Here is a 23464-nt window from a genome sequence, read left to right as displayed (position 1 = left end):
GGTGGCTAGGGTTGGTTACTGTGACGTGACAATCTGCTAACACAGAATAATGTAGATTTGCAGTTAGTGCAGCATAGCACTCCCGTGTTGCTTAATTAATAGGAAAATGGCACAGACAGACATGTTTATGGGTTCGATTCCATGTGTAAGGGGCAGAGCATTTCCTGTGGCACCAAAAGTTTAAGTGACAAATCTGCAAGCACAAACCAGTATACAACCAGTAAGACTCCCTAATCGGGAGATAAGCGACCGTCAGGTCGCAGCGTGATTTTAAGGCAAAATGTGTAGGAGCAGTGTCCAAAAATATGTTTGAAAAAATCGGCCTGAAGGTGGCGCTAAATGGGACAGATCCATGTTGATGACATGAGTGTAGACATACTGTGTACCAATTTGCGTGATTTTAGGGCAAAAATTGTAGGAGCTGTGTCCATAAATGTGTTTTGCAAGAATCGGCCACATGGTGGCGCTAGAAGAGGGTCATGTGAGAATTGATGGGTGGAGGTTGTGGTTTGGCAGGCAAGGAGTGTGTGTGCAAAACTTTGCATGGATCGGGGCAACGGTTGCGGAGATATGAGCAGGGCAAAAGTGTGACGTGTGACTGACTGACTGACTGACTGACTGACTGACGGACGGACAGCCGGTGGAGGTTTTGATAGTAAATGCGACCTGATGGTCGCAATTACTGTTAGTACTTTGTAACAATCCAGAGTAGCTTGCTTGATTGTTAGAGCATACTAACATTTCTAGGGTTAGGAGGGACATTTATCTAGCTCGACTGGTAGAGCAGAACATCACAGTAACACAATCAGCCAGTATTAGGACCAGTGGGGCTAACCAAAAAGAACAGACTTAGGATCTACCTGTAAACAAATTGCAATGAGCTTAACACAAGCTTAACATGCCATTGTTTTACAATGAAAAAGAACCTCAGTTTGAAGACTGGCTAGTGGCCAAATTAAGCTGTTATAGTAAACACCCTCATCACACATTTGACAGGCAAAAATGGTTCAGCATTTGACTTATTGCTGGCTGTAATTGCTGGCTCTTTTAAGGGTACTGTCAATGCACACACATAAGTGATGCTGCATGACCAACAAGGACACTGATGGCATCATTGGTGCAGGTGATTTCCCACTGTGCTGCTAATTGCCCCCAAAGAGACTGGCTCTGCTAGCTATGGAAAGGTCCCTGGAAAGTGGAAACACTGCATTATTTGGCCAGGAGGTATTCCTATGGGGATGAATTGTTGCCTCAGATGTTTATGAACAGAACATACTGGCTGAGATAGGCATATTTAGAGCGACATTATTATATCAGCGACCTGACTCCAAGTACCTGGATTTGAGTGACTGTGTTATAATGTAAAGGCTGTGGGTTCATTACATTTATGTTACTACCAGCCTGAAGACTGTAGACTGAAAAAGATTGCACCAGGTACAGTGTAACTCAGGTCTGTTTAACTAAGTATACGTGGTTAAACTGTGGTTAAACTGAAGTGACATTCATACATTCCAGAATAAGTATTCCGACCCTATAGGGTGCTGGCACCCACTCTGAGAAACCCTGCCTTAGACAGACCCTCCCATTTTAAGTTCCTCTAGATAACAGCATCAGCTAAATGGCTAAAATGTAGGCCTAAAATATTTGCTGGCAGTCCTATATATTTATTCACCCAGCTTTTCACAAAGCAACTGTGCCAAGAACAGAATGCCCTGCCCCTCCGCTCCATCCACAGCCCTGCTCTTCTCTTTCCCAGAGTCAAACAACCATGCAGCCTGTCCTGTCCTGTGTTTCTTGTCCTCATGTACAGTGCAGAGCTTGGCTTGACATCATTCAGGACAAGAGACACCCCATTTCTGCAAACTCTCCATTTGTTTTAAAACACTAGTTTTAGCAGAGGTGCACTCCTGAGTAAGACTCCACCATTTTGTTAGTATTCTCACTAACCGGTGGTAGCAGCCATTTCTACAAAGCCACTGCAGTAAATTGCACACACAGGTCAATGTACTACTAGGGATGTTTAGGTAGGCCTAAACGGCATATGGGATAAGAACAACAGTTGAAAATGGGGGCGAGTATTAATTGTTGGTAGTAGTTGGTAAATGGTAATTTACAATCTACTAATAAAGATGTAGATTTTCATGTGACAGTCAATTGTATTGTAATTGATAGTAGTTGAACCAGGTATAGGTAGGTCAGACAGTCCGTGGTACAGTAATAATCCAATTGGCATGCGAATCCCCAGTTGATCTCGCTAGACCGGCTCAGGTCAGGTGTATGGTAGCCTACTACTTATTACCACCAGGGTATTTTATTTCGACGCACACATCACTAAAATTACCATTTTAGTTACATCCGCCGCTGTCCGTTTTTAAAAACCGATAACGGAAATAAACAAATGCGAAATCAGCACCGTGCAATTGTAATGTGCGCGCTATTAAAATATGTAGATGGCTCTCTTGTTGTCGCCGCCATATTCCCTCTCATCTGCCCGCTTACTGAAACCTAGATGCGTATTACCAGTCGCCTGCCCTCTTGCAGCATCATCTTAACAGGACGCTTGCAAGGACGGAAAACGCCAACTTATTTTTTGTTTGTCAACTAAAAAAGGTTCATTTATCCAATGCAAATAAGCCGTTAAACAAACTATTACATGTGCACTACTAGTACGACTATACCTGTGCGCGTCGGTCGGTGTCAGGTTCTTTGCAGGACCTGGAGCTAGTGCAGAAGAGCTGATCCGTTTGGAACGCTCTATTTTAGGACAGGCGGGGGTTACTGCGTAACTTGCGTAAAATACGCTGTGCGCGTAACCGCGCCGCTCCAGGATACTGCATCTCGGTTCTCAGACTTTTTCAGAAATTTGAAGGTCTCCCCTTAACTTCGTTGACAGTGTTTACAAATGGAACCAAATGGACCCTAAAGTTACACACTTGTAATGGTCAATTTAGACCCCCATAAAGGAACCCAGAGTCCATGAAATCCACTTTGAGAAGTGAGAACCACAACCACTGCTCTGATAAACCAGTGGTTCTCAAACGTTTTCATGTCAAGGACCCCCAAATTGACACTTATTAGCCCGCGGACCCCCATTTGAAAATATACATATTTTCTGTAACTCTAGCATTGATTCCAAACCATTTTAACCTCAATGACCCCCAGTTTGACATGCATTATTAGGCTATGGACTCCCATTTAATGGTATCTCTAGGACCCCAATTATAAAATCAATGTTAATTTAACTCAGAGTGTACAAATGGACCCGTCCATTGGGTTTCAGTTACATACACATGGGTCCATTTGGTTCCTTACTATCATTTAGCTGGGGACCCCCTGGAACTCCCTCAAGGACCCCTCTTAACGAGGACCAGGAGTTTCACCCCGACATTAGGCCTACATTTAATTTGTAATGTACAAGAGTCAAACCGTTAAACTTTTTTCCCCTCATTGTTTTTAATCTAGGTTAAATCTAGATTAATAGACCGGACCTGATATCAATAATTTTGATGATTCCGAATCATCAAAATTAATAGGAAAGTTAAATATAGATCTTTCCCTAATAATTGGCATGGTAAATAATAAAGACACATTTTTGTTTAGAGAGTAATTTAGTGAATGACTTACTTTACTTGACATAATACAATGCAGACTTTTTTCCCCGGAATGTTGCCAGAGGACACAAATATTTGTGAATATGGCATACAGTGTATAAGTTAAGCATCCCCCTTTAACGTTTGCATAACAAATGTTAGCTAAAGCATACATTACACACATTAAGACTATCTAAAGAATTTAAAAAATCAGTAACTTTTGATGGCATTTATCTTTTGCAATGAGTAATGTAATTTTCTAGATATAGGATATATATAGGCCTAGTCCTGAATTCTCTAACCCTTAAACTACTGTACTGTATAAGGCACAAGGTAGTAGTATAGTAACAGATTGTTTAGTTCACATTCCCTTAGGACTCTCATTTATGAAGACATAACACGTTAATAAGAAAATCAAAGCCAAAACGGTAATGAATAATGAGACTTCATGTCAAGATTGTTTGGATGCTTCTCTCCAAAGCATATCAATGGCTATAATGTTGTGTGTGTTTTTTTATAACCTTTTTTTGTGCCATTCCCCAAGGTATAATTAGCCTAATTGTATTTCATTTGTTTGATAAGATGCTATAGGGCAAAGGATCATTTCTATAAATGAAGCTCCAGGTATAACTGTTGAACAGTGATGTTCTATTCCACCGTGTTTGATTGATGATTTAGATGGCTAGAATAAAACCTGTTGGTTGAGAACCAGTACTGCAGAATGAACACCTGGGTCCCTATTTTCGTCCATGCTAAACCCTAAACCCCTAAACTTCTTTGCCTTTTTTTTTTACTATTTTGAAAAACATTTTTAAATAGTTCAAATAGCTGGTCTACAAGCTCACAACGTGTTGATGTAAATCGGCTATTTGAAGTATTTAAAAATGTTTTTCAAAATAGTAAAAAAATTTAAAGAAGTTTACGGTTTAGCATAGACGAAAATAGGGCCCCTGGTGTCCTATCCTACTAGGAGGGTTAGCCGCATTCAAACAGCGTCCCCAGTCTAATAAATCCCTGATTAAAATGACAAGGAGGCCAATTGAATGCAATTAACTTCCTTTTAGGACAGAAAACCTAGAGCCCCCGCGAACGGTTAAATACTTTTCATTACTTAATGAAAAAATAATTGACACCTGATATTTGACAAAGAGAAAGTGCAAGTCCTGTAAACAAAACTTAAAACATGAATAGATAAAATGTACAGATATATAAAAAAAGAACAAAATAAAATTATTTAAACAGGACCTTATAACCAGGAAATACAATGCAATGGTCCACTTACCATCATAAAATAACAAAGAGAACTTTAAAATCAGCTTAAGAGGCCGCTTATATATAAGGCTACGTCTTCCCAATAGTGTTTGTGTGCAAAGCAGCCACAATATGGCAGACACAAGTGTTTACCACATGATTGACAATCTCCAACACATGACTGACAATCTCTCTCTTCTGTTAACAGGTGACAGTCTGATACTTGTTTTAATGAGACTCAACTAGGAGCCCTTGGGTGAAGGTTCTGGGAACTGCCCAGGGTTGCACTGTGCCTCTGCCAAACAGGGTGTAGAAGGTCGCTCCAATCACGTTGATCCCAGCAGAGATGTAGAACACCAGCTGCCACTCCTCAATAGTGTTCTAGAAGAGAATCAGTCAAACACATTATTGCACAAACAGTAGGTTTGGTTATTATTTCAACAACAAAAATGTCAAACCCTTTTTTAATTGCGACCGTTAGGGAGCAGTTTACTACCAAAACCTCCACCGGCCGTCCGTCCGTCCGTCCGTCCGTCACACGTCACACCTTTGTTTGTGTACGGTGTGATGTCATATATCTTCAGTATGACATCACACCACATGTGTACACAAACCTTTGTGTACGTTGCTGTGGCAACAGTCTGTTGTTGCTGGTCTGTTAGTGTACGTTAGCAACCACCTTAGCAACCATGGTTTTACCCTAGCAACCAACTGTTTACCCTAGCAACCAACTGTTTACCATAGCAACCATGTTTTTTTACCCTAGCAACCAACTGGGCATAAAAGGGATTCTGTTAGGGATCTCCATATATGGGCATAAAAGGGATTCTGTTAGGGATCTCCATATATGGGCATAAAAGGGATTCTGTTAGGGATCTCCATATATGGGCATAAAAGGGATTCTGTTAGGGATCTCCATATATGGGCATAAAAGGGATTCTGTTAGCTGTTAGTGATCTCCATATATGGGCATAAAAGGGATGCTGTTAGGGATCTCCATATATGGGCATAAAAGGGATTCTGTTAGGGATCTCCATATATGGGCATGAAAGGGATTATGTTAGGGATCTCCATATATGGGCATAAAAGGGATTGTATCCCAGATGATGCCCTGTTAGGAGATCCACACTAACAGAATCCATATATGGTCCTACCGACAGCTGCTATAAGCCAACCCTGGCGATAAGGTCTGAGTCGAAGAAATGCTTCTTTCCTGGCAAGAATTGCCCCTTTACACTGTAGGGCTCGTTTGTGTATTGTATGACATCACGCCACATCATCGGCTGAGGACTGTGTGATGTCATCATATCTCCATATATGGAGACATAAGTTGCTCAAGCCCAAATATGGGCTGGTGAGGTCAGACTTAGTGTGATGCGTAGGTTATCTCCATATATGGAGATTCAACTTCAATGAGTAACCATGGCAAACTGTCAACTGCCCGTATGTCTTGATAATTGGTAAAACAAACTTTTGGCCTATTTGTGGAGATAAGCGACCAACGGTCGCTTATCTCCCGATTAGGGAGTCTTACTGGTACTTTTATTGCGACCGTCAGGTCGCACTTACTACCAAAACCTCCACTGGCTGTCTGTCTCTCCGTCCGTCCGTCACACGTCACACGTCACACTTTTTCCCTGCTCATATCTCCGCAACCGTTGCCCCGATCCATGCCAAATTCTGCACACACACTCCTTGCCTGCCAAACTACAACCCATCAATTCTCACATGGCCCTCTTCTAGCGCCACCTTGAGGCCGATTCTTGCAAAACACATTTTTGGACACTACTCCTACAGATTTTGCCCTAAAATCACACAAATCGGTACACAGTATGTCTACACTCATGTCATCAACATGGATATGTCTCATATAGCGCCACCTTCAGGCTGATTTTTTAAAACACATTTTTGGACACTACTCCTACAAATTTTGCCCTAAAATCACGCAAATCGCTACACAGTATGTCTACACTCATGTCATCAACATGGATCTGTCCCATATAGCGCCACCTTCAGGCCGATTTTTTAAAACACATTTTTGGACACTGCTCCTACAGATTTAGCCCTAAAATCACGCAAATCGGTACACAGTATCAGTATGTCTACACTCATCTCATCAACATGGATTTCTGTCCCATATAGCGCACCATCAGGCCGACTTTTTCAAACACATTTTTGGACACTGCTCCTACACATTTTGGCCTAAAATCACGCTGCACGCTTATCTCCCGATTAGGGAGTCTTACTGGTAAATAAAATTACATTACTGAAGTAGTGAAAGTAGCAGATCTAAAAGCTCCTACAAGCTTGGATCGTTTGGGTCTCAAGCTAAAAAAGGTTTGGGAACCACTAGTTCGGAACTCACCTCACATTGTGATTGGTTGAAGCATTCAGCTTTCCAAGATGTCAACATCAAAAGAACTCTGAATGCCTCCACCTTATTCCGAGTAGGCTACCTTACCTGTAAGCCAACAACGGTGACCATAAATATTATTAATCGCAATAATTCACTCAAGGTCATATTATAAATTGAAATACTGGCTCTTAGTGTGGGGATTTAAGGGGAGCAAATGCTAATTTCGTGCAAATTTGTCTTAAAGCGCAAAATTTTGCACAGATGTAGCCGAGGGCTTGCTCTAATGATTTAGCTAGGGCGCCCGAGCCGACGACCTTCGGGGTCGCCACAGCGGCCAAATCAAGTTGGGCTCCCATTGACTTTCTATACAGGACAGGAGGAAAATACCCAGAAAAACATTTTTTTTCTGGGTATTTAAGTTGGATCTGAGGGGTCTAACTTGGGGTTTGTCATGATGCTGAATCCATTGCAGGCATTTGTTTTGCACAAAAAACATTCCTTGGCCTAGAAATGGCCTCAGAAAACAATGCATGTATGGGTGAGCATTCATGTTACTCGGGCGCCCTAGCTAAATCATTAGAGCAAGCCCTGGGCTACATCTGTGCAAAATGTTGCGCTTTAAGACAACTTTGCACGAAATTTGCATTTGCTCCCCTTAAATCCCCACACTATCTGGCTTGCTGATCTGTGGCACTAAGCATTCAGCCATGTGCCTACAGCTGAAGCACACCAGTGACAATGTCTTGCAGTATAGCACTCCCACTCAAGTATAATTATTGCTCCTTGTATTTAGATATTACTATGTAATGTGAGTAGGCCATCATGTATTAAGTATTGTAAACACATAATCATAATCAAGGACTTATGCTAATACTACTCAACTCATACTATGTCCCACACTGTTTAGTGTTTAGTGGGGAAACTGTTCGCTAACCGAAAGCTTATCAACACTTACATAATGTCTAAAACGGGCTTTTGTTTCAAAATCTTGATAACAATACAGCAATTTTCCAGCACTGCTCTCATCAACATTTTACTGAAAAAATAAAGAAAGAAAGAAAGAAAAAAGGTGACAAAAATAACATTAATCATCAATGTTTGTGCTTCCTTCTATGATAGATTATGTACACCCTCTAGTGGCCAAATGTATACTTGCTAATCCTGGCCTCAACCCTTGACACTAGAAGGCTACAGTTTATAAGCACCATGACTCCATTATATTACATTTGATGTAATTGCTATATAAGCAGGAAATGTTTGTGTGGTGGCATGGCTCTGATCTGAGATCTCTCTTCCATATGCATACATCTTAGTTTAGACTATCATGACCTGCCTGAACTAACGCTATGCTCCATTTAGCATTTTTGTTGATTAACATTATCTGCAACAATTTTATGGGGAATACGTCTACGTCTACATCTTACATTTTTTGTCAGGAATCTGGCGATGACAGGTCCCACCATGCCAGGAATGGTGGCAAAAGTGTTGGTGATACCCAGCAGAATGCCAGCATATCTAGAAAAAGAAACACGTTTGTTACCATGCATTCATAAAACCTGGTTGACTGCTACACTGTGAACAATTGAGCAGACGCCCTTATCCAGGCAGAATGATAAAGGCCTATGAAGTCTGGATTAAGTGAGCCTTTGTCCACGAACAACAGGTTAAGTGGTCAAGGAATTCGAGTGCAGATAGAAGGTAAATATAGAGCAGATAGATGGTCAAATCTTACGAGGGGGCAATGTCCAGGTGGTTAATGTTGAAGCCAGAGGCTGACAGTCCACCCAGGGAAGAGGAGATGGTCAGGAAAGTAATAGCCAGGGTATAGTTACAGCCTGTATAGCCTGTTGCAACCAGGAACACTGCAGGACCAACCATAGCTACGCACGCGCGCGCACGCACACGCACACACACGCACACGCACACGCACACACACACACACACACACACACACTCTCTTACTTTTAGGACTGCAAAAAAGGATGCCGTCTCAGAAAAAAAAACAAGAAAAAAAAACAAGAGAATAGTTCAATAGTGGCACACTCTATACAGTACTTATACATCCTTCTTTAAATAAATGCACGTAATTGATGCGTTTATGTGAATGAGTGACTGTTACTTATGTGTATGTGTGTGATGTCAACATGACATCAATATGACATGATAGTTCTGACTCCTGACAACTCTTGACCACGGGTACATTCGCTAGTCTGACAACAGGTACAACGGGTATTGCACAGCAGTGTGTGCAGAAGGGTGCATTCTCTACAGGTTATGCCCCACAGGCATAACCGTAGTTGGGGAAAAAAAACAAAATTATCATATTATCAACTCAAAGGGAACTGGTTTGCTTGTAAACAAGACACCTAATGTATGCACGAGTACATATTATAATAGGCAAGTCCTCAAGTATGCAACATAATCGATGACAAAAGTACAAGGATGTAGGGCACGGCTTCTGTTGGATTTATTCAAAATGTTAATTATGTGAACTATTGTATCGATTGTGTGCTGTATATAAAGTAGTACACTGAAATCTCTTATAGGTTTCTTGGCCACAACATAACGGGCTAATTGAAGACACCTTGTGCCTTTCAGTTTCATTCCAATTTAAAGCCAAGACAGAAAACATTGAATTAGTACTGATGGCCTGAGGACCAAAATGCCCACTTTTTCTCAGTGACAGTATTTTATCACTTTTTAAATAACTTAATGTGTATTTATCACATACAATGCTGGGTATATGATAAATATCCAGTCAATGAAAGGTAGCGTGTCTTCCGACAAAACGGTTAATGTGTTAACATGTACTATGCCATTGTTGTTCCTCACCAATGATGGAGAATGCTTTCCTGACCCTGACAGTGCGGTATTGGCAGGTCTCCCTCAGGTAATCAGCCACCTGACCCCCCAGTATAGTCATTGTGGCAGAGCCAATGTATGGCAGAGCTGATAGCAAGCCATTCTTTAGAGCAGAGAAGACAGTCATGTACATTAAGCCTTACTTTGCACATCATTTGCGCAGTAAAGAAATCAATAATTAACGTGAAGCACGACAGAATCTGAGCAATAAGACAAAGACTTGAGAGTGGCCAAGTCAGGCGATTGTGACATAATGATGACTGTATTTTAACCTATCCAATATGCTTTTCCTTGACTTAAGTATATAAAGATTGGTTCTAAAAGTCAATAATGTAGTTAATTTGATAATAAAGCAGTCAGTAACGCATTGTATATTACATTTCTAATAACCTGTGCAGCCCTAACTATTTTATCTATCTATCAAATTGTGCACATGCATCTGTACTGCAGAACACAAATAAATGACTGTATATGTGTGGGTTTATTCTTATGCATGCGTTTGACAGAAACAGAATGTCAGAAAGTGATTGCATGGACTTAAGTTCCAAAAGGCATCACCTGCTGTATGCTGAAGCCCAGTATGTCACTCATGTATGTTGGCAGCAAGGTGAGGAGCGTGTAGAAGGTCCAGTTATAGGAGAAGTGAGCGACTACGATGGCCCAGAGCGGCCTTGATGTCACAATGGAGCGCCAGGGGATGTGACTTATAGTGGGAGACAGCTGGACCAGGGACAAAATAATAACCAGACATCAGACGTGGACAGACATACAATACAGATTTGCACACATTGCAGATGTACAAGCTCACAGCGTGGCAATATGTGACACGCTATGAGCTTGTATATCTGCTATTTTTTAATAGCCAAAGTATAAAGTAATGCTTTTTAGCTCAAATCTAAAATGCTTTCCCCGTTGTAATGGGTTAAACCTGCATGCACATATGGTACAATAATGTTTTTGGCAAACATTTACACACATTCAAGGGAGAGTTTGATTATTAGGTTGGCCTAACTTGGCTCAACAGTGATAAAGGAATAAAATGTTAATGTTGCAGTATGTTGAGATTTTACAACATCACTGCACAATAAAGAATTTGTAGCGTGGTATGATAAGAAGAATGTACAATATAATTACACTCATAATGAAGTATCACATGAGTGTCAAATCAGTGAATAGCCGGTAAACCTTTCCCTTTAGCAATAAACCACAAATTGCATGTTGCAAATGTCAATCCTGATTTCTGCCTCATGGAGCAACAGTATTAGCTTACTAAATAATGTACAACAGCGGATAAGATTTCACTTTAAAAAAATCTTGTTACCTCATTCTTGAGGGAGGTGGTGATGTAAAGTTTCTCTTTTTCTGAGATGTAAGGGTGAGTGCTGGGTTTGTTATACACTAAAATGACCCACAGGACAAACCAGACCATCCCGACGGCTCCTGGACAGACAAATAACAACAGAACAACATTAATTTACAGTATTTTAGATGCATCTTCATTTAATGCTGTATTGTGGAAATAAAGTATATATTTTGGTGAGTTTTCGTTCACAAGAGTACAATATAGAAAGCCAAAGGTTGACTGACAATCAGTATTTAGCTAATACATAAGTAGAAGGAGTGTGGGGTGGCAACGTTTTCTACACTGAGAACGTAGCAACTGGTTGTGATATAGTCATCGTGGCGTTTCGAAATGAAGAAAATGAAGATCGACTACTAGACAGAGGATGGCACTATATTGCATATATTAATATTTCAGAATGTGCCTATTCAGACAAGAAATTGTTAAGTCCAGGCTGTGGCAATTCCAGGATGTAGCCAATTTGTTCTGGTGATAATTTAGTTAAAATAAGGAGACAACCCATCGGCACCAGTGAGGAGGACACTCTGTATGAGAATTTGAATTTGAAGAGATCAGTGAGTGGCCAGTGGCACTGTGACCCCGGCTGTTTTCAGTGAATGGTCGGCATATAAAACACCATAGCCAAGCCATTATAAATCATAGATGGCTGCATATTTCTCTATCTCAAAATATAAAACTGTGGTGTTGTGTGGGTGTTGACTGATTTTAGGCAGTCACGCCTAGGCCTAGCCTGAAACAAACTGACCGGAACTCAGTCAGACTCAGGGCTGGTTGTAGATCGATGCATACAGGACAAATGAGCAATCTCCTAACATACAGTGTTTTCACCTGCCCTGGCTTACCCACTGAGGTGGCATGTGACAGGTGAAATGCTACAACACCACCATGCCCCAGCAAAAAGCAAAAATTGCTTATTTACAACATGATGCAACACCTCAGCTTGTAGATCAGCTATTTTCGCCATTTTTCTCACAATATAGTCTATAGGTTGTAGAGAAAGGCCGTAAATAAGGGTTGGGGTGACGTGTACAAAGACCACATGCCAGGATTCAGACGCACGTTCACATTGTACCCGAACATTGAAGGATTGAACCCTTAGAGAGCCCAAACACTCCATTCTCCTCTTAAACTTGCAAAATCATCTTTTCCACCAGCAGAATAAGAAAGAGGAACAGATATACAGAAGCTGTGCATTCTGCAAACTGTGCATGAGTAGTGGAAATGTTGGCTGTAAAAACAAACTGGTGCAGAAGTGCAAACATCTTATCCAAAAGAAAATGTCTAGTCTGGCAGACTAGTAGTGAGCAAAGAGGCAACTTGAGTTCACAAATGCTGAAACTTAAACGTAGAACTATAGTTTGCAGTTATCTCTTATGTATTTTATTTCTTCATCATTTTAGTTTTATACAAATGCTTTTGTCTTTGAATTAAAGCTTGGCGATAAGGACAAAATCAAATATCACAAAAATATAATTCTCAATATTGTGAGTTAACAGCTAAAATAGCACTACATGCTCAGTGTTATACATGATTTTTGATATATTTATTTATTAAAGGATGAATAAATAATGCAAGGCTTTAGTGACCAAAGTACGTATGCCAGATGTGTGTGTGTGTGTGTGTGTGTGTGTGTGTGTCTATATATATATATATATATATATATATATATATATATTAGGGCTGGGATGCGATCAAAAATTTTAATCTAATTAATTACAGGCTCTGTGATTAATTAATCGCAATTAATCACACATCAATATTTGACCTGAGAAGCATTTTTTTTTCAAGTAAAACACATTTTGTTGTAAGAGTGAATCAACTAGTGAGTTTTTTAAATCAAAATTTCGCATCCACTGGGCCAAGCAAAGCGCTCTGATCGGCTACTTCTCCCTTTGCGTTTGTTGTCTCTTCTTGGTTGGTGCATCACTATGATCAGTATGCCCGAAACTGAAGGTTCTGTGGTGCAAAAACTAAGTGCGATTAAAATGCGTAAATTTTTTTAATCGTGTTAATTTTCTGTAATTAATTAATCGCAATTAATCAGTTAAAGTCCCAGCCTTAATATATATATATATATATATATATATATATAGCCCTACTTTTATTCCTTGTGTAAAGCTGTTTGCATGGTGTATGTACTACATACTGTGGTCTGCAGTGTTTCTGTTGTTTAGAAAATGGCATCATTACCAAATATATAGAAGACCCACGTCCAGTCCAGGTAGAAGCAGATCTCTGCGGAAAGAGGGAGGGCAATCACTGTCCCCAGCTGGGCTCCTAAGCAAGACATGTTGTCAAGATGTTAAATGTGTAAAAAGTATTTTCCCTTCCTGGAAACAAAATTACATTTACAAGATTAGCACTTTTGATAACAGTAACACAAGTAAAACGTGCTAGGGTGAGAAGCGACTGCCAGGTCATGCTGAAACAACAGAGCTTCTAAACAAGGCACATTTAAGAAGCCCCAGTTGACAGAGCTGCGTTCCGTTAAACGTGTTAAACAGCAATTCCTCCCAAAGAAGAAGACGTGAACTCCTTAAACAGCGTGTTATAGAACAGCGACAGGAGAGACACAGCAGCGTAGCGTGTGAAACAATTATCAAATGATCTGAAACCTTTTATTAATTGAAGACTGGACAAAGATTATTTAAATGTTGCCACAATGCAAAGACTACAGATGGATGTCTCAGTATCTTGATTGGCTGGGATTTAACATTTATCTAAATATATTACATTTTAATAAGGTTAAATATCCGTCTGCCATGTCTTTTAATAATTAAAAGACATGGCAGACGGATATTTAACCTTATCGTTTTTTAAATGTAACGCTATTGTAAGTCACACATGAAACCTCTAGGCCATACATGGGCAACTGGCAGCCCGGGGGCCACATGCGGCCCCCACCTTCACTTAATGCAGCCTGCAGGTTGATATCTGAATACTAATGTGTTATTGATTTCAGCCGTTACAATTCCAAACATGCAAACATGACCCACTTTAATTACTTATATTCTCTATATTAGTATCTTAATGGCTAGTACTAGTCTTTTTTATTCACAATGTATTTGTATTTAAGTTCATAAAGTTAACATATGAACATATAAATGCATTGGAAATTAAATAAAATTGTAACTTTTCAGGATTCCAATTAAAAAAATTGCTAAAAATAATTCGGGATTCCAATTCAAAAATAGCAAAAATAGCAGATCTACAAGCTCAAAACGCATCGAGCTTGTAGATCGGCTATTTTAGCTATTTTTGACTGTAATATGCATTGTGGCCCTCTGGAGTGAGTGTGAAAATATAGTTGCCCTCTCCAGCATCAAAGTTGCCCACCCCTGCTCTAGGCAAACAGAGCTGGTCACAGCTTTTAGTTGAAAATACAGGTAGTCATTTATGTTGAGTGAAACGGTCATGAGACTTTAATATTATGTGTGGTCTACCAGTGTAAGAGATGGTGAGCAGTCGGCTCCTCTCCATCGGTGGGGCCCATGCTGCCCACATAGCATACATGGCAGGAAATGTCATTCCCTGAAGACCAACAAAATGACAGCATCAAAAGGATTGCACACCACAGACACAAATCTAGAGAGGATAAAAGCATAACCTCAAATCACATACCTGAAAAGACAAGTTCAATCCCCTGCAATGGTAAGCATTAACTAAACCTATTTTGCCTCCTTGACCAGTACACTCAATCTGTACTTGTATAAGGTACTTTGAAGCGTATTAATTGCCTAAAATGTAAATACCTGGGGTGGTCGCTGGCCTAGCGCTCCAGGCGCATACCACATATTGCCTCTAATGCCTGACTGTGTGTTTTGCGAGTTCCGAGTCCCGTTCCCGACAACCCTTGCTGCATGTCACTCCCCATCTCTCCCCCATTTCCTGTCAGTCTACTGTCCTATTATCAATTAAGCAATATTACACGAGAGGGTGTGCATTATTGTGGTTATTGGCATGCCAGCCTTGCTGCAGGAACGAGACGTTAGGTCTGTAGGCAGGGCTGAAGTGCCAATAACCACAATAAAGCACAACCCACAAGTGTAATATTGCAATTATACAACAGTTACCATAAAAAAAAAATTAGAAATTAATGTCATGATAATTAAGCTAGAAATGTATACTTTTTAAATGCCAGAATTCACCACTATGTCCTTGAACTTTACATGACAACTGCTGGCATAGCTTCTTAGCATAGTGCTGGGACAGGACACGGCACAGCTGATGTTTACATTTGATTAGACCAGTGTGGCAATGCTCATTATTTGCACGGGTAGCTATTTCAATCAATCAGATTGCTTCATCGGAACTGCCTGTTGTATAATAAAGGCATAAAACCCCCAAAACGAAAATAATAATAATATTATAATATATAATATTATTATATTATATATAAATATAAGAAAACGTATATGTAAATAGTAAATACCTATTAACTATTAAAGGTCACAGTTTCTAACTAGCGTACACTTAAAAAGCTTGTTTCACCAACCCCCACATATCCTATTCCTTCTAGCGTCCTGAAAGTAATGAACATTTGCATTGTAGTAGTATTACATTAGAAGTAATATAGTAGTAATTACCATCATCATCAACCTAGGTAAATAACATTATATTGCCTACCTCTCCAATTCCTTCCAGCACTCGTACAGCGATGAGGTACCCAGGGCCCAGGTCAGCAGCTACAGGAGTCAGCATTGTAAAAAGTACAGTTCCCAGAATTCCTAGGCCCAGCAGCCACTTGGCTCCATAGCGGCCAGCCAGGTAGCCGCCAGGCACCTGGGTCAGGATGTAGCCATAGAAGAAGGAACCCAGGATCCAGCCCTGGGTCTCTGAATCCCAGTCATATACACTAGCCTGCAGGAGAAACATACGCATTCAGCATTAGAGAAAATGTTCTGGTGTCTACTATCAAAACCTCCACCAGCTGTCCGTCCGTCCGTCTGTCTGTCACATGTCACACTTTTGCCCTGCTCATATCTCCGCAACCGTTGCCCCGATCCATGCCAAATTTTGCACACATACTCCTTGCCTGCCAAACCACAACCTCCACCCATCAATTCACACATGACCCTCTTCTAGTGCCACCATGAGGCCAATTCTTGCAAAACACATTTTTGGACACAGCTCCTACAATTTTTGCCCTAAAATCACGCAAATCGGTACACAGTATGTCTACACTCATGTCATCAACATGGATCTGTCCCATATAGCGCCACCTTCAGGCCCATTTTTTAAAACACATTTTTGGACACTGCTCCTACACATTTTGGCCTAAAATCCCGCAAATCGGTACACAGTATGTCTGCACTCATGTCATCAACATGGATCTGTCCCATATAGCGCCACCTTCAGGCCGATTTTTTAAACACATTTTTGGACACTGCTCCTACAGATTTTGCCCTAAAATCACGCAAATCGGTACACAGTATGTCTACACTCATCTCATCCATATGGATCTGTCCCATATAGCGCCACCATCAGGCCAATTTCTTCAAACACATTTTTGGACACTACTCCAACACATTTTGCCCTAAAATCACACGCTGCGACCTGACGGTCGCTTATATCCCGATTAGGGAGTCTTACTGGTGGTTATCAGCTGAATTCAGGGTTTGAAGCTACAGTAAATGCAATTCTGATCATTTAATCTGTGAGTACTCTTTCAGGCTTCCAAAACAAAGAAACATCTATTATTTCATGTAATGTTAATATGTTTAAGTTTTGTGGCACCTCCCAGATGTCAGTCAGATGGAATAACCTCATTGGGTATTCTACGTGATGACATCATGCAACAACAACACATGTCATCACAACCATGGTATTTAAAATGAATCATCAATAAACAATGTGCCATTCAGCAACTTTAATCAACGGATCCAGCGGACTGTAGACTTAATTATGTATCAACAACAGTGCTAAATAGACTGCTGTGTAGATAAAATATTATAATTCAGGGAGATCAACGGTACGCTTCCTTTATTGACCAAACCAACCCTTCAGCTTTGATGATTTGTGAGACCTTTGTGACTGAACCAACATAAAGGTTAACTCACACGTTAGGACTCCATTGTTCTACAGACCAGGACTTAAACCCAAATTGCTACTGTGTGAGAAATGTTCTGCTGGACGGTGCATCTGAATGGAGCAGCAGAAAGACATATTCGTTCTGCTGCTGCTGTTGCAGTAGAGCACAAAAGATGCTCAGATTGAAGTGGATGTTTTCCACACAGTGTCTTTACGCTGGATGATACTGCCCCCAGTGACCGATAGGAAGAGGAAAACATTGTGTTGAGGTTCCTTCCAGTCGCCGGGGCCACACAGCTGTTCTTATAGATTATATCATCTACATCTGGGGAGGGAAGGGTTTCTGCAACCGGCTTTATGCCTTTGATGTCGACGTCCACAGATGGCTGGAGCCCAAGATTTCTGGGACTGTTCCAGAGGCGAGGCGCTACCACACAGCCTGCGTCTTGGGGGATAGGTCATGTATATTCATGGAGGATTCACCGATCTGAGCGGATACACTAATGACATGTACAAGTTGGACACCACCACAATGATCTGGTTTTTAATTAACACTCGAGGCATCATCGGGACAAAGATGTTTGTATTTGGGGGCGACGGGGACCAGGTGGGCCTCTACAACTACATCAGAGTGTTTGACACAGAGACCAACGTCTGGCTGAGCACGACTTCTGTGCTGCTTCTTCCAGAAGGACGCAGGCAACATTCAGCTTTTGTCTACAATGGAGAGCTGTACATCTTTGGTGACAGGAACCAGAAGAACCTCAATGATCTGTGGAAATTCACTCCAGAGATCTTCTCCTGGAAGAAGGTTGAGCCAAAGGGGAAAGGTCCACACTCAGAGCTATGTGAGAAGTGCTGTTGCATGGTGGGAGATCGTGTCATCCTCTTTGGGGGATATTACAGCCTGTACATCTTAGACTTAAGTCCTAGTCTGAACATGCTATGCAAGCTAGCGGTTATGCAGAGCGGTCTGGAGCAGTCAGAACTCCCACACAACATCAGTGGGATCTGGAAGCTATGAACCACATGAACCCACACAACATCAGGTGGGAACAGGCAGCTATGAACTACCGACAGCAACAGAGAAAGAAAAAGGAAAAAAGAAAAGAAAAAAGAAAAGAAATAATGAATAGGTATTGCTCTTATTTGCTTTTTACATCACTTCTTTTAGGTATTTTATTCACTATTTCTGTAGTGTCAAAAGGCCTTAGTTCTAAAGACATAAATATGCATTATTTCTTCTCTTTTTTCTTTCTTCTTACTCCTTTTATTTTGTATTTTCTTATTGTATTTGTATTTTGCTGTTGCTATATCTTTTGCTCACTGGCCTCCCGGCATGTGCACTTAAACCTCTCCAACTGATCCAAAATGCAGTGGCACGACTGGTCTTCAACCAGCCAAAATTCTCACATGTCTCCCCCCCCTTCTCCGCTCCCTCCACTAGCTCCTGGTTGAGGCCCGCACTGAATACAAAACACTGATGCTGACCTTCAAAGCAGCCGGCTCCTCCATACCTCCAAAGCCTGATCGACCCTTACAACCCCACCCGTTCGCTCAGATCAGCCAACACAAGGATGCTGACAGTAACCTTGCTAAAAACCCCAGGACAAAAATCCACTCGTCCTAGACAATTTGCCCTCCTGGCCCCCAAATTGTAGAATAAACTCCCTGTCGCACTTACTACAGACTCACTCCCTAGCTTCCGCCGTGGACTGAAGACTCACCTCTTCAGACTCCATCTACACCCATAGCACTACTGTAACACTCATTGACCTTACATGAAGCTATTTTATTTATTTTTTTACTGAATGATCACACAACACAAAAGAAGAATTCTGGGAGTTAAGAAATGTTTGTTAGAATGATTAAGTCCTACCCAATTTATTAGAGCTATAATAACTTATACATTAAGCAATATCCCAAGAATCCATGTACCAATATTGCACTTTGTGTTAAGAGTTTTATTCGCCATTTATAAAAAGTAGGTCAGTGTTTTAAATATGTAATTTTAGGTAACTTGCGACAATGTTTGCTTGTCTGCTAGCTTCAGGTTTCTTTTGCGGCGTTGTTGCTGGTGGAACTGTAGTGTAATGAAGAACTGGATAGAGCGGTCGGTAAGTAAGTAGGCTAGCCTTGGGAACCAACTGCTCCTGGGCCATGGGGCTGTAGGTCAGGCTCTTTCATATCTACACTCTCAGAGTGATGGGGGTCCGTGGCCTAAAGCATGCAAAACTGGTGGTCCTTGAAATGTAAAAGTTTGAGAATCACTGTCCTAGTAGAACAGTGGTTCTAAACCTGTTCTCAACCCCAGGGGGGTCCCCATATTAATGTGGGTGGGGCCCCAGATGATTAACTTAATGTGCAACATTGTTTAAGTGTATAGAGGGTATATGCACATTTCTAGTGACAATTTAAGGACTTTTTAATACCTCTAAAATGACAAATTAAACACTGGCCAAATTGTCAAATATTTGAGGCAGAAATTGTGAAAATAGCTGATCTAGATCTGCTATTTTCTCAACAGAACCGTGTTATACAAATGTAATGCCTTAACTCTTAGTGCTTGTCAGGGTGGGGGTCCCCAGTTAAAATATGATTATTTTGGGGGTCGTGGCATGAAAAGGTTGAGAACCACTGTCCTAGAACATCTCAACTGTAGTTGCTGAGGGACCGGAGAACAATACTAATTTGCAATCATGCTTTCATCATGACTGTGTGCTATGATGCTAAACCATCTCCCCTCCAAACACACCACCCTGCATTATGGTTAGCTTTGGGCATTGTACGTGTATAGTGTATACCCCAACACACCCACCTGTGATCGCTACAACAACTGTTTGCGAGGTTTACTCACTGTATGGTTGTGTTTGGGACGTGCAGGGCTGGGGTGCGCAGGGCACACAGAGGAGCTTTGGTTGTGGTTGGCATGTTGGGTGGTGTTCAGCATGTCCACCAGAGCCACACTGAGGTTGACCCGCAAGGCATAGGCCACGAAGAAACCGTAACCGGACAGGAAGGCCAGGTTGTAGCGTGCTGAGCAGCATGCTGGAGCTGGGGGAAAGGGGGGACATAAATATTTTTTATTTAAATTACAATGCATTTAACTAACTACCAGGTAAAGGGGAACACGAGACTTGCATGAAAAGATGAAAACAACCCTGTTTGATGATGTGTATGCTGTTGGAAATTAATGTTACAGCGACAAATTACAGCAGCTGTTACTTTGCTGTAAAAAGGTTTAAAAAAAAAAATCGAAATAAAATAAAAATAAATCTTTAGAGCCTTCAGGTGAAGTGGTGTCAACTGGGCACACACCAGATGAAGAACCTTTACCACTTGGTGTCACAAACACTCCCTTATGGGTTCACACATTATCATCAGCATATATTGCTCCCTCACAGTGACTGAATGAAGAAACTTTCTTTTCATTCAGATACATGACATAAAACTCTGGGGCAAGTTTCTTAAACGCCAATAGAATGAACTCTTAGTGCCTTGAAGTCATTTACCTTGCTAGAAACACACCCATTTATCAAATAAGGCTCCCTTCTCCCCAAACTCAACTAGTCTGATGGGACCTTTCCTGTGGTTTCTTAACTGTCAGTTGCAACAATTCAAAGGCACATACCAGCCTTAACTAAATCCTAATCAAAACTGTCTGAAAGAGGTAAAGATGCGATTACATCTTGTGCCTGACCGGTTAATTTGCACTGCAGTAGAGTGAACCAGTCCTGCTTTGGTCAATTACAAGTACAACATCAAGGCATTTAAAAGTGTTGAAAAAATGCATCTACTTCTGACTCCCAAAAGGAAGGAAGCTCAATGTGACTAAATAAATCACCACAGCATTACCAGGTAGTGTTGAGGAGGTAGTGGAGGCAGGCACTGCAGCAGATGATGGATTGGGAGAGATGGATGCTGCCTCAGTTTGTGAGAGGCCGGACTCGAGCTCCAATTTACGCAGCCTGACGCAGGCTGTCTGCAGCTGGTAATCCAGCTCGAGATTATGGATAGCGAGCTGTTGCTCATGCTCAGCTCTTTGAGCTCTTTCTGCAGCTTCTCTGACTTCTCTCTCTCCTTTCTCCTCCCTGTTGAGGCGGGACAGACAATCCTCAAGCCTTGCATCATCCAGTGACCCAGTCAAGGTCGGTGTAAATGGCAAGGCAGGTGATGACCCCCCCTTCTCCTCCGATTCAGGGAGAACTGCTCCATCCTGTCCCACCTCCAGAGAACAGTCCAAGATACCCCTGTCCACTAATCCTTCCAGCACCACTGGCTTCTCCATTTTAAAAAGGGACTGGCTACTGATTGCAATGCCAAAATGTTCGGCTATCAATATCAAATCAGCTTGCAACACAATTTAAAATAATTACGAGGAGGAATCATAACTGGTCGAAGCCTAATAGTGCAGTCAGTAAAGCCAAAAACTAAGGTAGAGCAATACCACTCAGTTGCAGTGCAATACCAGTACACCAAGCAAATTATTTGCACACCCAATGCTCAACGATTCCGGACGAGCCAAAAAACCAGCTAGGGAAAACAAAGAGATAACTAACTAAACCAATGTTCAAAAATACACGAAAGGCAACCACCCCTTACCAAGTGGTATCCCATGTGGTACCTACTGTATATAAGAGGCCTCTGCTCTGTCTTTCCTGTCCCAACGCAGAGCATATACAGTGGCAACAAGTAGAACAGATATTAAACACACAGGGCTACAAAACAAGACTACAGACAGAGTTACATGTGGACAGGACAAATGGTTGAGAGAGGGGGACTGAAGCAAACTGAGCCCTTTTTATAGGATAGCTGGTGGGTCTGATTGTTGGAGGTGGAGTTAGATGTCTGGAAGCAGAGACTGACGAATGGGGAAATGGAAAGCTGTGACGCACGCTGAACTGCCTCTCACATGCAGTGGGTTGGCTTAACAAAATTGAGGCTTAATAGGACCTAATGATGGTTTTTAGCCTTGGGTACCAAACTTTATTTTGAAAATTACTCATAGAATTATCCATATCTTGGGCTCCCATCGACTTTCTATAAAGGAGGAAAATACCCAGAAAGAAATCTGCTTTAAGTAAGATGTGAGGGGTCTAACTAGGAGTTTGTCATGATTCTGAATCCATTGCAAGCATTTGTTTTGCACAAAAAAACTTTCCTTGGGCTAGAAATGGCCCCACAAAACAATGGTTTTGTGATGAGTCATCACTTTTCACAGTTTTTTGGGTGTTTTGGGGGGCCATTTCTAGCCCAAGGAAAGTTTTTTGTGCAAAACAAATGCTTGCAAATGGATTCGGCAACCACACTAATGAGCGGACGGACCGCTTTAAATAACAGAAGGGGGCGTTGCCAAGTTACAGTGGTCGGTTAGGAAAGTGACAGGGACCCAGGTGGTGGTGAGCAGTGTTGCCGAGATGTAAAGTTATTTACCGTGACTTTTGGCTTTCCTCCAAGAGTTGCGGCAAAAGATTACGAGTCTCTGATTTGTGGGCTTGCTTGGCAATTCTAACCAACATGTATTTAATGTATTTCGCCAAATGCATCTAAGACACATAATATAACATAGTAATAGACAATGTACAATGGGTGTGCAGAGTAATTGTAAAATATATAAAAAAAGTGTGTTGACCAGAATAAAAAATGGCATGCTAAATGCAACTTCTAAATTAAATTTCTGCCTTTTTTGTCTTTAGAGAAGCTATCTTATTAGCTGCTAAACCAACAAATCACCTTTTTCGACTTTGTCATCTTGTCTTGGCCCCGGTGAAGCAGTGGTCGTTCTGACTCGTCCCCCTCAGTGTCCGTCCCGTACAGGTCCATTATCGCACTTTCAAAGGTCTGCTGCTCTCTCGGAAGTCGTCTTATGCATCGCAGGACAAGAGAGCAACAACAATCACAGGTCTGATCTGACTGCTCTCTCTCAACTCACATGAAACAACACAACACAATCACATCATCATCATTGCGTGTGTCAACAGTCCAACAACAGAAAAAGTGTATTTTCATTTC

The 23464-nt window shown here is 41.3% G+C and overlaps 1 protein-coding gene across 1 annotated transcript; it reads right to left on the bottom strand.

The window, feature by feature from the left end:
* Positions 1–3661: 3661 nt before the first annotated feature.
* On the bottom strand, positions 3662–23424 carry LOC308297629 (sialin-like). The gene is given in 12 exon segments (XM_080741141.1): positions 3662–5222; positions 8622–8712; positions 8930–9077; positions 10030–10162; positions 10618–10779; positions 11381–11499; positions 13613–13699; positions 14866–14953; positions 16049–16282; positions 20310–20506; positions 23186–23213; positions 23216–23424. Coding segments are annotated over 12 exon segments (1500 nt in total). The 5' UTR covers positions 23276–23424; the 3' UTR covers positions 3662–5069.
* Between the last annotated feature and the right edge of the window lie 40 nt (positions 23425–23464).

The sequence above is a fragment of the Nannobrachium achirus genome (genome assembly GCF_963921795.1).
Source record: "Nannobrachium achirus genome assembly, chromosome: 13".
Taxonomy (NCBI): Eukaryota; Metazoa; Chordata; class Actinopteri; order Myctophiformes; family Myctophidae; genus Nannobrachium; species Nannobrachium achirus.
This window is presented reverse-complemented; position numbering and strand designations above follow the sequence as displayed.